The sequence below is a fragment of the Ambystoma mexicanum genome, chromosome 10 (genome assembly GCF_040938575.1).
Source record: "Ambystoma mexicanum isolate Mex_15411 chromosome 10, UKY_AmexF1_1, whole genome shotgun sequence".
Lineage (NCBI taxonomy): Eukaryota > Metazoa > Chordata > Amphibia > Caudata > Ambystomatidae > Ambystoma > Ambystoma mexicanum.
The window spans coordinates 776,049,764-776,070,441 of NC_090932.1; the positions used below are offsets into that span (position 1 = coordinate 776,049,764).

At 43.9% G+C, this 20,678-nt stretch overlaps 1 protein-coding gene across 2 annotated transcripts in view; it reads left to right on the top strand.

The window, feature by feature from the left end:
* The window catches only part of KCNAB1 (potassium voltage-gated channel subfamily A regulatory beta subunit 1), a 1,977,401-nt gene that overhangs the window by 1,386,403 nt on the left and 570,320 nt on the right, over positions 1 to 20,678 (top strand). For both annotated transcript variants that reach the window (XM_069618430.1, XM_069618431.1), the window contains exon 5: positions 4,750 to 4,794. In XM_069618430.1, coding sequence (XP_069474531.1) covers positions 4,750 to 4,794 — 45 coding nt within the window. The remainder of the gene's footprint in view (positions 1 to 4,749; positions 4,795 to 20,678) is intronic.

Genomic DNA, 20,678 nt, shown 5'->3' on the forward strand with positions numbered 1-20,678 from the left:
CACTGCATTGGAATGGGATAACAAGTGGTACCTTTTAAGGAGCTGTGAGAAAAATCTCATACAGATAGGCAGGAATTGGCTGAGTAAACACCCTCTGGGATCTAATGACAAACAGGGGTGGATCTGAAAAAGAAGCTTACATCTGTGTGGTTTGTTTGATTGCCCCCCGCGCCCCAAAATGCTCGCTACCTTAATTAATATTATAGCTGAGAAAAAGGCCCATGCTGATATGTGGGATCGACGGAGGCAGAAGTGGGCAAGGACCTGAATTGTAAGGTGCCCATTCAGCAGCAGCCGCAATAGCCAGGAGAATTCTTTCAATCCAAGCTAGATATTAATTTGGTCTTACCCAACCATAAAGTCTGTCTCCTATGCAGATGCATAAACTAGGCCTACTTGTCAGAAATCATTGATGGAGGTCCGTGAGTGACACGGGTGACATGCAGCACATACTCTGGGATGTGACATAATCAAAGGGTTATGGACATACTTTTTCAACAGGGGGTCAGTGAGTTAGTCAGGCAAAATCGTTGCTTTGGTTAAAACAATAAAAGAACCTAATACAAAGTATACGATTATGCAACAAGCAATTGAATCATTTGCAAACAAACTGTACGTTATAATCATATTTAAACTCTGTACCTAAAAAAACACGAAACATCTATGAAGATCAACATACTCTTCTTGGCGTGTCAAGTCAGCAGCACAATGTGTAAAGCAATATTTGCAGAAGTCAAATAAATTAGTAGTCAAAATATGAGAATATTATCTCAAAAACCCTTGATAAGTAAAGATATACAAACACAAATAGCTGCTGGCACTCACATGTAGCTGTACAGCACCTTTAATCAGATCCGACGAGCATTATTAAAGTATCTGTGCAGTGCCTGTGCCACACGTGGTTCATTGATCAAGCAAAGGAACAAAAGCTCTGGTTTACAAAATCTTAGACCATCGCTCTTTAGAAATGGTACAAGGGTCATCCTTCGATGATGAGGATATTTTAAAAAGCGTATCTCCTCCTCCAGCTGGCGGCAGAGATGGCACAAACTAAGCTGAACCGCCTGTTCAGAACAAGTGCCAAATATGCTGCCAATTAGTGACGAGTTAAATCTTAAACAGACATTTCCTCTATGCTCGGTTTGGCACCACAATAGATACAGTTCAATGGACCCAGAACTGCTAATCCTACATGTAATCTATTGTTGATTTTTGTAGCTATTGTGTTTCTCCATTATCCTCAAGATTTTGAAAAAATACGTCTTTACATTGATTAATATCTGACTTTTGAACGGAGGATGGGGCTACACACATACAGTTTTGAATCATTGCTTTAAACTGGGCAGAAATGTAGTGTAGTCAAGGTATATTCAGAGCGCAGTCACTAAACCTACTCCATATAGACAACCACAATGAAACTTGCCTAATCCTTGCAATGTATATAGTGGAGCTGATTCCTAACTGATAGCATATAGAACCATTAGGAGATGGTGTGGTAACCCAAAACAAGTCTCTTAAGAAACTGCTGTAACCTTTAGTTATTTAAGATTTTTCCACCTCCAAAATGTAGACTCATAGGGCACAACAGCACGTGATTTGGGCAGATCTACATGCAAGATTCCATCAATGGGCTATTTGTTCAAAGAGCATGTCATGGCCAGAGTTACACCTTTAACTTGCTTCGCGGTTGTCTGCTGCTTCTCAATATGTCTAAAGCCTCTCACATTTTCTAAAAATCTGACTCCCAAATAGCTGAAGGATTTGTCCCTCTCTAGCGGCCGAGTAGCAATGACTTTTTGCAACACCTACAACTAAAATCTTCGATTTAGCTTCATTAATTGAAAAATCTAAATTGTTCATGAATTTGGAACTAGAGTCAATATAACCGTTGCAAGGCATGGGATGTCATGGCTGCCACATAGCTGGCTGTTAGGGCAGTGCCATCGGCATAACTTAATAAATAAATGGGTTCCCCCTCACACTTTTGGGGCATCAACCCGTTCCTCTATCAGTTCTGAGTAAAATTGGATAGTTTGATAGTCTACAAATTAAAAGGCAAGAGTGATCAAATGCACCTTACTTAACACCTCTCCTGTTAGAAAAGGAATTTGTAGATTTGCCATAGATCCAAGCCACACATATTCTTCAGATGTTGAAAGCTGATGACAGGTCCATAAAGGCAAGATGCACAGCCTTCTTTATAAAATAGTACCCCTGCTCCATAGTGCCCAAACCTTCTTTCGTGCCGTAAACAATTGATATGGGCTGATACAAATTTGGCAATTACTAATTTCCTTTTATAAAGAGCAGTATAATTAGCTAAAAATGCCCAGAATGGGCAACTCTACCTGACACCAAATGGCACAAAAAGGACTCTAGCAAAGGAACTAAAAAGTCAATATTCTGGTTTAACAGATCTACAGGCACTGTGTCAGACCCAGCGATGTGTTTGCTTTCTGTGCAGCAATATAGTTTTCCTAACCTCAGACCCAGAAAATTCACACTCATGCAAATGGTTATCAAGCCCAGTACCTACATAGGGAATCTTTTCTTCTGTTTGGCTGTCATGAATGAGTGTAAAATGAGGCCAAGTGCCCACCCAGTTCCACAAATGTGATTTGGGTCCAGCAGAGCCTACTCTTGTTTGCCTTAGCCAGTTAATGATAATGATGTGTTATTTATATAGCGCCTTTATCCAAAGCGCTTTACAGAGCACATATTTACATACAATATCACCCAACCAAAATTGGTACTCATTTATCGATCTCAGAAGGATGAAAGGCTGAGTTGGCCTTGCCGGGATACAAGCCAGCGACCTGCAGATCACAGCAACGAGCCCTCAACCCACTGAGCTATCTTACCGGCTTTGCTTTAAGCATTGTTCCTCTCTTACAGGCTGTACCACAATATGTTTCCTTTGATGCTGTTAGCGCTACCTTAGATTGAGGCGGAAAGTGACCCTGAAAGCTGGAAAAACGGTCTCATGTATGCATCCTGAGCTCTCACAGATACCTCCAAGGGGAAGTGACAAACATACATAAATCTAAACCGGCATAAAAAATAGATGTCCCACAGTAATCACTGTTAATTACGGGTTTGGTTGTATTTCGGTTGTAAATCTGCCAAGATACCACCGAACTGTAATACTGTTAACATCAATTGGTCTCGCAGTGTTACCGCTGGATTACAAGTGATGGTAGTGGTGTAAGTGCCCATTTAATTGGAGTCCACTGGACTCCATGGTGGATTTCGGAGGAATTACTGTGGCGGTAATTCCACTGGCAGTAATTCCACAGAAATGTGTCAGAAACGTGGCGAATTTAGCTCCAGCTCATGGCTGGAGGTGAATCCTCCAACTTAAAGCCAAACTCATAGTTGGTCGGTGCGGTAATGCTGCAGTAAATGTATTACCGCTGCATTTTTCCCACACCGCCCAACTCATATTGAGGCCCATGTGTCTGCTAAATTAAAAGAAAAGTGAAGGATTCCCACTGAGATGACAGTTAAAGGTAATGTTTGATAAAGGTTGGGATAATGATACCTGAGATCCTATAGATATGAACTACCGTTTTTGTGGAGAGCTCCCCCATATAGTGGGCATTATTCACTTATAAATCTGGAGGTGAATATGTATATAATGGTGCCAGATGGACCGCACACATGCAACTAAGACGGCCAGTTTGCTTAAGGCCCATAAAGATGGAGAACCACTCTGGAAAGGGACTGGAGAGAATAGGGCCAATGCTCGAAGTGAGCGGGAACGGTTGGGAGCGGTGTTCCACTACTTTTATTTGTTACTGTTGACAGCTCCACTACTTTTTGCAAGCTTTTGCACCATTCCGGAACTGTTCTTTGTGAAGTTAAAGCACATTGCTCCACTTTCCCACAGGATATCAGTTGCAGCTAAACTGAAATCCATTTCAACTCAATTGGCTGTCAACCAGCATGACTGCAACCCTTGAAAAATGTTTCTCCCTTCTTTCCTACTCTGTCCCCCACGGGGGGTCACAGTTCCACTACTTTATTTGTAAAATTCTATCACTGAATTGGGGGGATTGACCATGCAGAGTAATTTAGGAGGGCTCTAACCCCACAAGGAGGCTCCTACTTAACCACAAAGGAAGCGCCTAGAAACAAGGAAACTTGGGTTGCAGTCACCTCTCCTGCCAACTGCCTTTTCCAAATGGCATTTCAAACGAACATTCGTCTTATCCACGGTGTACAGGTGCATTGTCTATTTTATATGACGTCATGAAATTGTGCGCCTGTGTGCTGGGTGGTAGCAGTCTTTCTACGCCTCCTTTCCGCTCATCTGCAGCTGCCTGCTCTGCACACATGGCCGGGCAATGAGAATGGCGTCATGGAGATGATTTGCACACTAGGCAGAGCACAGTCAGCAAATACAGAGCGACATTCGGTGAAATGCCGTCCTTTTATCACACTGGACCTAATCAGCGTGACACTGATTGATTCTGCTCAGTGGAATGATGAATGTTTGGTGCCGCGTTCTGTACTTCCTAGCTCCAAGATTTAGTGCCAGAAGGCATTTCATTCAGCATGCTGTGCCGGCAGCGGGAGAGGTCCTATGGGCATGCGAGGCAAAAGCAATGAATGAAATCCCAGTGTAATAACAGCTGTAAATGACCTTCTCTTTTCATTTGGTTCCAGTGATATCCAATGCATCCTGAGTTTGAGGTTTCTGACTCCATTCACAAGGCTGGCTATATTGAAATATTGTTTCTTTTCCAGGGCTGAGGTCATTCTTGGCAACATAATCAGAAAAAAAGGCTGGAGGTAATCTTTGGCATGCCATGTTGGTTGTTTTCAAATGCATACTATTTCAGTGTTTCATCAGTATAATATCTGCAAATGTAGTGCTTGCTCTTTATATGTTTATGTACGTTTTCTGGTTTTACATTTAAATGTTATATTATGAACAATGTATGATCTGCATTCTTGATGTAATGAGGGGAGAAACCTTAGTACCCTGCAGTATCATCCCGCTTTTTAGTGCTATAGTTGTGAAAGATACAAAACAATATTTTTGGTCATCACTTTTTGAAACATACAGTACTATTCAAAAGGGTGTGAGAGACAGGGCACCAAAGAAAGCCCCATTGGAGGCACTGGGTGGGATGGGCAGAGGAGGGGCTCTGGAAGGGGCGGAGTCTGAGGGACCTGGGAGGGGGTGACCTCTGGGGTACTTGGAGATGCTGGCGCACTGGCAGGGGCTGAGAGTGTTGAGGTGGACTCAGGGGGGTCTCAAGAGGAGTAAAAGGTTGTATGTGAAGTGGTAGGGGGGCAAGAGAGAAAAAGAGCACAGGGATGGGAGATGGAAGCGATGGGAACAGCATAGCGGGCCCTGGGAGCCGCAGCGGAAGAACTAGGGAGGCCAAAGCAGAACTGGAATGGGCTGATGGGACACTGAGAAGGGTTCTGGGGAACTGGAAGGTGGGCAGGGAGGACTGGTAGTGGGCAGAAGGGCACTGCGGGGGGTCTTATGCGAAAGGAATGCTCAGAGGTCAACTGAAGCAGCCCAAGGGCCACTGGTAAGTGTGACGGGATCACTGAGAGGAGTGCAACGGGCATCCGGTCAAGGGGCAGAGGGAGGCTATGGGAGCACCAAGGGAGCACTGAAGGGTACATATTGGGAATTCTAGAATCCTAGGGGAGCTTGGCTTGGGGGTAGGCAGTATTCATCGTCTCACCATCAGCTGCTAGGTTGCAGTTTCTTTTCAGAGCAGATCCGGTTGCAGCACTTCTGGGAGCCCCCTCCTAGGAACCACTAATGGCGGTGTGGCACTGGAGAGTGCAGTCTTAGGTTTCCTCCTGCCAATGCAGCCATCTGCAGTGCAGCTTCCAGGACTCAGATTGCCCTCAGGCCTCCCTTTTAATGGTACTCCATTGAGGTGAATTTAGCCACCTATATGAGAAACAGCTGATGCTTTAGATATCAGATGCCCTATTATGATATTTTCTGTCTTTTGTGTAGGGTAGCATATATATCAGTAGCATGTTCTCCTTGATGTCTAAATCATTGTTACATGAAAGTGTGTTAGAAGAGCCATTTGTCATCCTGTGTGCCGTTTACAATGTTTTCACATTAATATGATTTATGGCATCACCATCTGCCTGCAAATGCATCTGTTTAAAAAGTGATAGGTTAATTGTAGTTATTAAACTGTTCCTGGTGCGATCCAACTTCATCACAAATCATGCCTTCAAAATGCTTGATGTGTGTTAGGAATGCTTCCCAGCTCACAGCACTGAAGTTAAGGTGTCCCATTTTGGTGAAAATCTTTGCACTTCTAATTTATGGTTGAATTTATCTTTGTAATATATGAGTGAAAAATACACTCTTTTCCTGTATAATCTGGAAAACGTTTTTATCTCAAATCCGTCAAAATGCAGATATGCTGGATGTTTCCCTTGGATTGCAAGATAGACACGTTATTATGTCCAGTCAGTCGATTGCATCCAATATATAGTGTAAAGGAAGTACTCCAAAGTAATATGAAGAACCCCAATGTAAACAAAAGTGGTCCAAAGAAATCCAAAGTATGAAGATATAATGTAATTTGAAATAATCATACGTAACCTGGAATTATTCCAAAATAACCAGAAGTAATCCAAAAATAAATGGGGGTAATCTTAATTTAATCCGAGATAATCACACCAATTAGAAATAATCAGTAAATAACCTGACGTCATTCGGAATTAATCTGTATCTGTAGTCATTTGAATTCATTTGAAGTTATCCAAAGTAGTCTGCAGTGATATTGATTAATCTGAAGTAATACAGACACTTATTTCAATTCAAAATGTGGTGTCCCTTTCCCAGGCTCCATTTGACTGCACTTGACAATTTACTTCTGCTAACTCAGGGTTGACCTGTAAATAATAACAATTTTTGATAAAGCCAATATTTTTGCCTTTGGTATTAGTAAATATCCAGATTTAGGGGGTAATTCATGAATTATTTGCGCCGAAAAAAACGGGATTTGTGCGCCATTCTGCCCACAAATCCCTGTTTAACAAATGGGGATTTGCGGGCCGAATGGCGCACAAAACCATTTTTTTTTTCGGCGCAAATAATCCATGAATTACCCCCAAAATGGTAAGAGAAGGTCATTTTGTTTGTTTTTCTTTTGCATAGAAATGGTAAAGGGAAGTAGTAACATGTTTTTTTGTTGTAATGAAAAGGTAAAGACAAATAGTAATTTACAGTTTTATTGGGTTGATTTTTGGGTGGAGTGTTTCCAGAGTGTGCAGCTGTGAGGAGTTTCTGCTGCTGGATAGCCTTTCTTTTGAGACTGCGTGAGTCTCTTTTCACTGGACATACTCACAGACTGCTTATAACCACCGATCCTGATGCAGAGTGTCGCAGAGTGTTTGCAGAGTGTTCGCGGATGTGTGGAGCCGTGACATCAAGGCTCACACCACCCGCGAACAAAGAAGATACTTTACTGTGCTTGCCAATTGAATGGAATTAGAAGCTGAACCGAGCCCCCTGCAAAGAACAAGAAGCAAGGTATGTGCAAGCACGCTACCTAAGGTAATGGACGTCATTATGAGTGTCATAAATCACCAAAGTATCAACTGAAAAGGATACGGTAACCAAAAAAGGATACAATTTGGTAGGGCTTTTCCGGATCCTATCTTCACACGACTTGATTGTAGGCAGGTCAAATTAGACCTTCCAAATGATACAACTCTCTGACTGAATAAAACAGGCAGAGAGATGGATCACTGGAAAGGGCGTGGGAATTGTATAGGAAGTATGCCTAGAATAGATAAGTATCATAAGACACTGTCCCAAGTCAAATACTAAGAAACACAGAATTGGGATTAATTCAGACACTGACCTTAAGGCTAAACTGAAGAATTCCAGGACAGTTTCTTGAAGAGTCCCAAGAGTTGAACAAACGACAAAGGAAGGGAACATTAGTAAGAGAGACTTATCCCGAACGGCACGAGGCTCTCGCTAGATACCGGGTTGTTGCACCACAGGATAGCGTCCAATGTACTGTGCACAATCACCGTCGAATAGTTCATGAAATACTTCCTTTCCCACGAAGAACAAAATAAGAATCTCACCTGTTGACTGTCACAGGTATCAAAAGTTCGAAGTAGTTCAGAAAAACACATGCAGGATTGCACACGACAGAATACACACAGCCAAGCCAGCCGCGCTTGTAAACAGCGTTTCCGCGTGAAGATTTTGAGACGCGAACAGGATTCACGCAGCTCTGGACAGCCGCGCTTGAAGACAGCATCCGCGTGGAGATTTGGCACGCGAACTGGATTCACGCAGCTCAAGACAGCCGCGCTTGCAGACAGCGTCCGCGTGGAGATTTGGCATGCGAACAGGATTCACGCAGCTCAGGACAGCCGCGCTTGCAGACAGCGTCCGCGTGGAGATTTGGCACGCAAACTGGATTCACGCAGCTCAGGACAGCCGCGCTTGCAGACAGCGTCCGCGTGGAGATTTGGCACGCGAACAGGATTCACGCAGCTCAGGACAGCCACGCTTGCAGACACCGTCCTCATGGAGATTTGGCACGCAAACAGGATTCACGCAGCTCAGGACAGCCGCGCTTGCAGACAGCATCCGTGTGGAGATTTGGCACGCGAACAGGATTCACGCAGCTCAGGACAGCCGCGCTTGCAGACAGCGTCCGCGTGGAGAATTGGCACGCGAACAGGATTCACACAGCTCAGGACAGCCGCGCTTGCAGACAGCGTCCGCGTGGAGAATTGGCACGCGAACAAGATTCATGCAGCTCAGGACCGCCGCGTTTGCAGACAGCGTCCGCGTGGAAATTTGGCACGCGAACTGGATACATGCAGCCCAGGAATTAGCGTGTGGAGGAAAACAGGCTCAAATTAGGCCAAAGAAGTTTGCTGAAAAGAATGCGAGAACGCAGGTCTGGAGTTCAGCTACAAACGCCAAAATTGATTTAATCAGAAGCAGCGAATGGAGTTTCCACGCTGCTTATGTACGCACTGCCGCGATACACGTGACGGACCTAAGTCACGTGAAAATTAACGACGTGAAAAATGCAGACGTCGTTTTCCGGGCAATGTATCGAACAACCTCCATTTTGAGTAAAAAGGTCTACTGGTTCTATGGGCGTAACTCATCTTGTATGGAGAAGTTGTTCCTGGTCCAGAGGTATGTCCAGCAGGCATGACAATGAGGTCAGCAGTAAGGGGTTAACGGCAACAGTAAGGGTGCCATTGCCGTTAACCCCTTACCACCACATTACGAGGTCCCTTAGCGGGAGCCGCTAAGGGACCAGGGAACTAATAACGGGCTTGCTATTAGCGGGCCCGTTATTAGCTCCGTCCCCATTCCCATTGAACCGTATGGGGGCCCGAATGGGAATGGGGAATGGTTCTCAGAATGGGGACTTACCGGGTCCTCCAAGGTTGGAATGACCCGGTAAGTCCCTATTCCGAGAACCCGGACCCGGAATGCGGTAAGGGAGTAGCCATAGTGCTAATAGCACCATGGCTACCTCCAACCTCGTAATTAGGCCCAATGACTGTTAACTGTGAAGGTACAGTGGGAGGGGAAGCTGGAATGGGGGCGCAAGGAAAGGCGTTAAAAATTTCAAAAGCGAACTGTAGTGAGCACAAGTGAACTGAATGATATACAGAACCTTGCAAACCAAGCAAACATCTCCTCGCCCCCGACCCCGGCCCATACCCCCACCTAGCTGAACTCACCAAAAGCAGCGACACGGTATGCGTGGATGAGTGGGACCAAGCCGTTGTGTGCGTGGAGTCCCCCATTCGCCTGGTGCTGGATTTGAATCTAGTGCGGAGGATGAAAAATCTTTGATCAACGCGTTAAGAGGAGAAGCTGTGGGAAACCCCTGCATTGTAATAGACCCAGATGTAATTTCAATTGAAAACGAAAGTGAAAGCTGTGAATGTATAAAAAATGAACCAGCAGTCTTACAAGTACAAGGGGGCGACATGAAACAAAGAGACACAGAAACTCACAATCACTCTTCCCAAGCCGCCAAAACAGTGATAAGGGGGAAGGAAGAAGATGGTACATTTAGAGAACTGATTTCCCTACATGAAAAGGAGGGGTTGCCAAGAGGGCAGTTTTTATTGTATCACAGAATTTAACATGCAGCTAGGACGAACTGGGACGAGTGGCCAGAAGAACCAGTAGCTCATCCTCTGATAACGGAAATGTATAATCTGAGCGATGAATAGAGCCCAGTGTCGAGATGATATGCCCTACTGAATGACAGGCCTAACCTCCGCACCACCACGTTAAAAGCTAAATGGGAAAAAGATCTGGGAGTAGATATCACAGAGAAAGAATGGGAGAGAGCAATGTCGCGCCCCAAGGAGGTGTCTAGAAATGCCAGATTTTGACTGATACAAATGAAGGTTTTATACAGAATTTATATGACCCCTAAGAGGGTGGCAAGTTTCAACAAACAAAACAGCTCAGTGTGCCCATGGTGTGATAGAGGGGAGGCCGAACTGATACACATGTTTTGGCAGTGTGATAAAACACAACTTCTTTGGGCAAAAATTGAGCAGGAATGCAGGAAGGCTGGAATTACCATATATGAATGGTCCCCTAAAGAATGCCTTCTGGGCACATACCCCAAACTGAGTAAGAGCAAACACATTGCCAAATTCATGAGTATGGCGTGTATATTGGCAAAAAGAACCATAGCAATGGCATGGAAATCAAAGGCGGGCCCACAATATCTGATGTGGAAGAGGGAAATGGAAACGTGAGCCGCGGTGGAAACAGAAGCTTAGGGTGCGGGCACAGTTGGAAATGCTGGAGACATTAGTGTCACATTCGAAGCATGGAAAGCCCTTATTAGAGATATGTTTCTCCCATCCGATGACATGCCCCCCTAAACAGTCAAACTTAAATGAAAACATACTGAATAATAGAAACTGCAAGTAAACCCCTGCCCAGATCACGCTGTCCCCCTAGGACTTGGCGAAACGAACTTGAAATATACCCCCCACAGTGTCAAGTAGAGCAATGTGATGTAACAATATGAAGACAGTTGTTGTTCCTTTTTTTTTTCTCTGTTTATATGATGTTGACAGTTACAATATGAAAAAAATGGCAATGTGATGATAAATATGAAGAAGTAACCTGTAATGCGCAATTAATAAATGCCAATAAAAAATGTTTTTAAAAAAATAAATAAAAAATAAGGGGGAAGGAAACTATCCAACAAAATAGCACAAAGTTGTGCCCCCCAGTAACTTTTAACTGTAGGACAAAAGAGGATGAACAACTAAAACTGAAAAACATGGAGCTGCCAACAAAAAAAATAAATTATTCCACATCTGATCTGGGCACCTTGAAGTGGCATTTTAAACCTTGTGATACTAAAAAGGATTCCCCATATGATAATATTACTAGAAGTACCGGAACTGAAACAAATATAATGGAAAATACAAAGGAGTGGAAGAAATCACGGACGAGGATTTATTGTCTGGAGTTGCCAGTACATTTCTGGAATTTCCATCAGTATTTTCTCCAGATATAACCGAAGGAACTGCATCTACTGCTACCCACTTGAGATCCTCTCACCTGGGGCTGGAGAGTGTACATGCACACCCGGGGTTGGACAGCACGCACAGTGATGAAATGCTGGCTGGCGCACCCCTTGCAAAAAGCGCTTGCCAAATGGAAGCTGAAATGGAATCTTCGCAGAAGCACTGTGAAACCACGACCGAAAAAGCGATCCCGTATGAAAAACAGACTGAGCGCTTAAAAGAGAGCAAAGTGAATCTTCCATAAATTCAAGTGCATGACTCACTACAAGATCTCCAAACGAGCGAAACGAGCCCACACAGTAGTAAGATAGAGCCTGGGAAAAGCAGGTTACCCAATGAAAATGACAATTACGCTACAAGGGTGACAGACAGAGGAAGAAGGGACGAGCCGGTACAACAGGCAAAGATGAATTGCACGAACAAATGTGTTGTAAGATTAAGAATTGAAAACAATCTAGGGTTGTTGATATCTTCAAGACTGAAAGAATCAGAATCAATGAGAATATACGAAGAACACCAGACCAAAACATTTGCGCACAAAACAAGAGAATGTGAGTCAATTGTGACAAATCAAGAGTTGCAAACTGAGTTAGATAAAAGAAGTAAACCTCAAATAAGTGCATCAACCAATGATTCTGATTCGACTGTTATCTCCAGCCCTTATCTGCCCTCTAAATTTCACAGTAATAAGATAAACCAAGGGAACAAAACCAACATCTACAAGAGGAACGCTCTAAATGAAATCACTATCCATCAAGAGTGGGAAAGAATACATACATATATCTGTGACTTCTGCAGTAGCCATAACAATTGCTCCATATTTAAAACTTTATGAATCATTGCACAACAATTATAATGATCAATCGATGTTAACTGCGCTTATGAACTCAAAATGAGTCTCCATATGAACTTGTATTGGGTCTCTGAGCAAAAAAAAAGAAAGAAAAAGGAAGTTGGATGGAATCATACTAAAAATATTTATTGACTCATTACAGGACGCTAAAGCTGATAAAAAAAAACGTTTTCCTGGAGAGAGTAAGAGAAATTGCATCTTGAAAATTCCTAAGGAATATAAAAGGAGGGGAAGAGAAAACTAATTCATATGAAGTGCTCAGTTCAGATGAAGAACCGGAGAGTCCCCCCACAGAAGTGGTATGCAAGCAGAAGAAAAAGACAAATTGCCCAAAGCAAGTACAAATGGAGAAACCTTTGCAAGAGGGCAATGACATGAGTATTACAGATTTACTAAATCTCTCAACTTATGAAGATGATACTGATCCATCCAATAACTTGCAAGAGAGAATTGTACTAATCAGTCCACTGAAAGAAAAGTCGAAAGATGAACCAAAATCGGAAAGTGTGATCGAAAGTTCTCCCAGATTTCGCAAATTAAATTAAAAAAAAGAAAATTAGCAAGACGGTCTGCTTCGAGAGAAAGCGTAGTTGAAATCTCAGAATCTCCAGATAAGTATCCGACAAAGAACCCAAATAAAGTGAACTTCAAACATGTGAGTAAACCAAAATACACCTCCCAACCACTCTTCCAGCGGAAAAACACTGGCAAAAAGGAACGGAGTGGAAAATGGAATCAAAAAAAGAATAGTGAAGGAAGTGATTGCATCACCCTCTAAAGGAAAAGGAAAGACAATGATAGTCTAATTCTAAATCGTTCGAGTTTGATCATCTTATTACATTATATTACAAAATTACGAGTTATAACATCAAAGGATATAAAAGTTGTACATTTTCCGGATGAGAACATCGACGATAAAGTCATACTTATAATGAGCTCACCAACTTCGTTAGTCACTGTGATGGAAGCAAGAGATGACTTCCAATTATTGGGGTTCGACGTCGAAGAATGAATATTGACGCATAGACTCGGTAGCATATCCATCGCCAATAGAGCATAAAAAGAAAGTATTAAAGAGCCATGATAGCGCCCGGCCGGAGAAAGTAAATGGGTTTTCCCCTTACTCTGATGGTCATCTGCAGGCATCAGAAACAATGCACCCCACAATGAGGGATACAAGAGAAAATAACAAGACAATCGACCACATGAATATAGAAAAACTGGCCTCCAAAGGATAAAAGTCACCTTAAGAGGCAGAAACCAGAAATATATATAATCAAACCATAGTGAAAAAAAACAATGAGCAGCCCTGGGATTGGCTGGCCAGAGCCCTTGCATCGAATAGTCACACCTAGAGCCAGAAGGAAAGACAACATGAAGAATGGAAAGTTGGAAGCTGGAACACTAGGAGTTACGAACACTAGGAGTTACGGACATACATTTAACAAGATGTTACCAATGCTTCTTGCATTGGATCTAATCTTCCTAGAAGAAACCTGGACAAAAGACACCCCTATGCTTGATGGTTTTACAGCTTTCCTCAATCCAGCGAGGAGAGGATCAAAAGGTAGACCATTGTCAGGCTTACTAACTTTAGTTAAGAACAACAGAAATCTTACTGTGGTGCAAACACTGAACCCAAACCCTTATGTGCAAGTGAATAAGATTCACAATAAAATCCCCTTAAAGAATGAGGAGGAGTTATTAATAATTAACCTCTACTTGAAGCCTGAAGAAAAAGACAATTTCCTATTCATTGAAATTATAACAGATCTAATTGATAAATATCTGGCAGAAAAACCCAATCACAAAATCCTTATCTGTGGAGCCCTGAACGCTAATTGTTTGGAAAATGAAAGAAAGACCCATTGCTAAAAGTATCAACTCCAACAAGAAAAAGCAAAGGGGTGTCGAATGGGTAGAGGAAATGACCCTGAGAGACTTACACTTAGTTAATGGAAATATGAATGGCGATATCCCCCCAGCCTTCACATGGTCGAATGGAAGTAGTCAAGTGACACTTGATTATTATTTTGTCTCTGGCAATTTACTGCCTGAGATAGAGAGAAGGGAAGTTGTGAAGGCACTTCACAGTGACCACGACCCCTTGATCATGACACTTAAAAGAGCATGAATTGATCTGCAAAAGAAATGGAATCACAGCATTGAAGTTGAGGGGGGCCTCAATCGTGGAAGAATAAAACCCAACGAAATGAAGGAAGTTAAAAAAATCTAATTGAAGTACTGAAAAAAGAGCCAGATTCAGTAGAATACAGCTGTACATTGATGGCCTTCAGAGCGACAAGGAAAGGTCACACAAAACCAACATTTAAAGACCTGCATATCTTTAACAAAGTTATACTAGCTAAGAAAAGACTTAAGGGAAATAAAGAAAACAAAGACCTCAAACGTCAATGATTTATTAAAAAAAAGAAAACAAAAATACAGAAATTGGATAAAAGCACAAAAAGCATAGATGGAAACAAAGGCTGCTGAAAGTCCTAATGGAATCATCTGGAAAGAACTTTTGGCAATTAAAGAAAGAAAAGGGGGAAGCATCAGAAGCAAATTGCCAATCCAATAATGAAGAAGCCTGGGTAAATCATTACAGAAGGCTATTTGATAAGCCCACCAACATCCCCAAAAGACCCAGAGAAACATGCAATAAATGAACTTCTCAAAGAACCACAGGGTGCACCACAGGCTTGCAGGGCCACCTGGCATGCGCAGATGACCATGCTGCCAATGGGAGAAGCTGAGCATTTCACTAGATGAAAGGGGTCCATTTTGTAATCAAACCCTACATCATTCACCTAGTGTAAGAACAAGTGGATGGAAGTGTTTGACACCTGGTGTTCCAAAGTACCCACCACCACTGTGCATGAACTAGTAACATTATTATACACTATACACATGCTAATGGTAAATGTAGCTTTTTGGTACCAAGAGGGTTGTTAAATCCTGAGGCGGCGCTGGCATTGTAGACAATTCAAGGTCAGTGGTGACAGGGGGAATCATGTTTAGTGGACGGGCATTAACATCTCTAACTAATTAGTGTGAGTGTCCAAGCGTAGTGAGGGTGCCCTAATAATGTAGGAGGCATGGGTGAGGTTCTCTCCCAGGAAAATGTTTAAAATAATGTATTGAAACGGTCCATTTTACAGCAACATATTTGAGAAAAATGGGATGAAAAGCCGAACGATTTACAATTGGTTCTCTAGGTTAAACCATGAAAAAATAGAGTGCATTTTATTTCACCAACAGTAAATCAAGAGTATTTACATTTTCATGATGCCACAACACAGGAGAGCACTGCCACTGTAAGCCAGCTTTATAAAGCATGGCTACAATCTATCCATGCCCATAATGGTCACTGTATATAATGTTTTTGAAGCTGGAGTCGCAATATATACCAGTATGGGTAATGCCAAATCACTTTCATGATCATTCAGACACAATACATGCTAGTGAGGTCTCTGTAAACCTCTCCTGAAGCTGCAAACACAATCTATGCCAGTAAAAGTCAATAAAAAGAAAAATCACTTTTATTTTTTCAACCTCCTCATGAACAAAAACATTAATGTATCTCTCCTGCAGGTAGGGACAGCGTCAGGCCCTTTTAACATTATCAGCTGAAATGGGCTGCAATCCTCAGGTGGGCCCCAGCAGGTGCCCCATGTTCGAAGTCTTATGACACAGCAACATACTCCTTTAATTCAGGACATTAAATATGCACTTTCCAGCATGCATGTTATAAGCATCATTTACTAGTACCCTAAGGCCAACACCTCCTTCGGGCCTCTTGCAATATCCAGCAATGTTTTCATCTCTTTGTTGCCTTTTTTACTGTGGTTTCCTCTACATTAGCACCATTCTGTCAATAAGTGATTAATAGCTTTTCAGTGGGCATTTAGTATTCCAGCTCCCCTCTGGCTGCCTTCCCCTTTATGATCTGCAGCGATTAACCCCAATGCTGCATTCTTTTGATCCCATTACAATAAGTACCACGCGCATGCCTCAGACTGTTTATCCAGTGCCTGCTGGGAACAGGCAGCTCCGCTGATCTATTAGTGAAGTCTGTGGAGGCTTGATTTAACAATAGGACACAAAATACTGCATCAAGAAAAACAAAGACAGCAGTATGCATATGTGTCTGCGCAGGAACACACACACACACACACACACACACACACACATTAGTATATATTCACCTACATAACCTTCTAGTTCCAGACACATTTTGTTTTGCTGATGTTATTTTAGCTGCTAATTGGTGACGTAAATTGGCAAGCAGGTGTCAGCTGGAGACTGTGAGAACTTCCACCCAGGAAGGTGAGAACAGGTCCTGCAATATGAAGTGCTGAGTTAAGAACAAATGCTAAAGCCCTTGCCTATATTTATTACACACATTAAAAGGCCAAACGGACAAATAAAGGAGTGGGACAGGTATTACAGATGCATGTTCTTTTTTGTTATTATTTAGAGTATGCATCAGCTGCAGGCCCGGCCTCCATTTAGGTACGGAGTTAGGGCATTGAAAAAGGCCCTAACCTTTAGGGGGACCCATGTATCTGCCTCCATGTTGCCTCAATGTTGGCAGCCGGTGGTCCTATGAAACTACAAGTTACTTCTTTCTTTCGGGACTATAAATGTGTGCTTTGCAGTGCACACATTACGGTCTGCATTTGCTGTAGCCCTTCAGGGACTGTCACATACCCTTGACCCCTGCAGTATCAAGCACCTCATTGCCTTTTTACTCTGGTTTACTCTACATTAGTCCCTTGATGACAAAGACTGGTTAATAGCAGTGGACATTTGGTGTTTACGCTCCTCACGGGCTGCACGTCCTGTGATAATCTGTGGCTATCTAACCCAGGCTACTGGCTATAGCCATTACAATATTTGTACTCCACAAGTGCCTAAGATTGTTTTTCCCAATCTCGGCAACCCCCTCCTCCAAAACATGTTGAAATGGAGGCTCCATCATGGTTTTAATTGGGCCGGGGCTAGGTGGAATAGGCCCAGAACCTAGCTCTCCAGCAAATAAACACCTGGCATCTGAGGGTGTGCACGGGGGACAACCCCCAACCCACCTGCGAGTAAGCAACCGGCACCTTAGCTCACACAGGTGATTAGAGTTACGAGCAGACAAATAGTTTGTGACAGAAATCTGTGCATGAAAGCTAGCACTTGACTCCAAAAGGTCGTGTGTATCCAAATAGTTGTATATCACTCCTGGTTTTACTATTAAGGGTATTATTATTGATGAAATAGCCAGGTAGGCCAGTGTTCATTATGAGCTCAGAAGGGGGTTGCAGGTTTGAAGCAATGGCATGGATATGTCATATTTAAAATGTGGTGCTTATTCTTGTGTTCCCAAACAACCTTTTGATATTATGCAAAGTAGCCAGTAGCTTTCATCCCAAGATGCATGTAGGCTCGTGGTGGCTGCGCCCAAGCCCCCCACCCCTTTACAATGCCCAGGGCAGTTTTGCCTCACCCCCTAGAGTCAGAATACACCAGGCCTGTACAGGATGTTAAGCAGCTTTACCGTTCTGTACACATGTGTACTGTAGCTCCTTGAAATGCTGAGTGTGGATGTCAGGGTGCTTGGATCCTGGATCCTTTGAAAACAAGAGAACTCTGTGTTGACTTAAATAGGACAAAAGATTGTGTATGTGTGCCTTTCTCTGTCTATCTCTATCTCCTTCTCTCTGCCTCACTCACTTTGCCTCTTCTCTATCGCTATCATTCTCTTTCTTCTGTCTCTCTCTCCAACTTTACGTCCATTTGATGTCTGTCTTAGTCCGCATCATCTGTGTGTCTATGCATAAGCTCTCTTTCTTGGACACTCTGGCAACGCACTGTAATCCATGCCATTTGTATCTATGGGCCTCATTACACGGATTGCGGTAAGCGCCTTGGTTGCTGCCGGAGTCCGGCATGGTGAATGGTGGAATTCCAAGGTTGGTGGGGGCAGTAATTCCCCATTCACCATGGCCCTTCCCCATTCCCATTGAGCCCCCATAGGGCTCAATGGGAATGGGGAAGGAGCAAATAACGGTACCGCAATTAGCGGTACCGTTATTTGCTCTGAAGTCCCTCAGCAGGTCCCGTCCTTAACGTGTGGTCTGACCACACGTTAAGGAAGGGACCCTCTGAGGGACATCATAGTAGGGCGGTAAGGGATTACCGGCACTGGTGCCCTTACCGGTGCCAGTAATCCCTTACCGCAATCCGTGTAATGAGGCCCTATCTCTTTGTGCTCAGAGAGGCACAGCTTCACCTCACTGATGAGGCCCAACAAGGCTGAAACACGTGTATGGGGTTGCTGTTGGTGCTCTTTTTCAGAGAGGAATTGCCATAGCATTTTGGTGCTGGACTGCCCATGTGGGCGGGACAAAGACTGATATGCAAATGAATATTTCCCATCTTTGAAAGGTACAGTGAGCAAAAAGCGTGAGCTGCAAACTCTCATCTCAGAACAGGTTATCATGCCATGTTCTTTCTAGAGAGGAGCGCCTGCTACCTTTTTTTTTGACATATCTCTTTAAACACAGCCTCATTGCTGTGTCTCTTTGCATTCCATTGTGTCTATACTGCAGGAACTGTCTCTTTCTGCACATTGTATTGGAACCCACCTTGAATCTGTACCCTAAATTAAAATGTGTAGTATGTTTGTGACTCAAATGAGCAATACCAATACATTGATCATAAATTCTATTTTTTGCAGTAGTAGCACTGCGAGCTATGTAAGGGGTCTGATACACAAACACATTGGCAATACTTGGGATCGTTTGTAGTGGCGCTGCTCGATTTCGTTTCTACTTTGAAGGGCACTTGCCCCCCACCATCCGTGACACATCTTCAGCCGGCCCTGCTCTCGTGCGGACACAAACACACACTGAAACACACACATACATGTACACACATTCCAAATCTTACACGCATACACACAAAGGTGCAAACACTGTTTCAAAAATAGTGAATCACTCATACACGACACCAACACGATTTTGAAACTGAGCTGTCCTTGGTGCTTCAACTTAAGGAAACGCGGCATCCCGTTTCCGACGTGGGCCCCGGGAGGGGGAATGATGCATCATGCCCGCTCTACGCCAGTTGGCATGTGCGTGGGGGTGCTCTAGGTTGCCCAGTACCCAATAGAGCTTGCTTCCTGATGCTAGCAGGACAATGGAATGAGCAAGCTCTGTACTGCAAAAACAAAATGAAAAGATGCCTTTGCGCCTTTTTCATTTTTTAAAGGCATAGTGGAGGTTGCGCTTCATTTTTTGTCCCCTTCCTTCCCCCGGGCATGGGACACAGGGCACCCCTCCTCACTGCGGGGCCTGCAGACCTCACGCTACACCACACCAGTGCTTATATACATAATCCGCAGCACAATGGTGGTTCCACCAACACAAGGATGAATTGCCTGTTTACTGGGTCCATTTTAGGCGAACTGGACATGCGGGAGCACAGTTTAAAACTAAAGCATACATCATTGTTCGGTGGTCACTGGGGGAATTAACTTTAGTGGTCTGAGAGAGGTGGGGTTGAGTGCTGGCTGTGGCAGGAAACCACGCTGACAGTTCTGACCACCAACGACGACATGCATTGTCCATTTTAAGCACTACAACATGTAGGGGGCATCAGCTTCAAAAGTACATCATTGTCCATGTTCAACAGGTTGGGGAAAAGACACTTCTTTGGTCAATTGTCCTGGGGCTGATTGCTAGGTCAGCGAGACCGGGGCTTCATTACAGATCTCGGGGGCGTAGCTTTGCACGCATGTAGGCAAAGCTGCACCCAGCGATGCCGGGGGGGCACATCTTCTGTGCGTTGGAAGTTTACTGGGGTAACCAGTTTCGTGTTGGTGAGATGGCAGTCTGAGGCTGTGCTGACTTGTGTCAACCTGAGGGCAGTGGCAGGCCCTGGGCAGGTGCCATCGCAGGCAGCAGTCTGGATTGCACAACATGCAGGCTCCGCCATGTGGGATTGTCTCCCCAAGGCAGGAGTGTCTCCCCCAGGAAGGAGTGTCTCCCCCAGGCAGGAGGGGACTGTGTCCCCCAAGCAGAAGTTAAGGCACGCTCGAGGGATTCTGGAATTGCGTGCCTGTGAAGCACAGGACCTCTACAGGAGGGCTGACGGTGGTGCGGGCTCGGGGGTCCTGGCTGCCACTCCAGCTCCGAGTTGTCTGACTCCAGTAGCGAGCTTTGCTGCATGCCGGGGGTGCCGGCAGCGCTAAGGGGTCAAGGCTATGTAC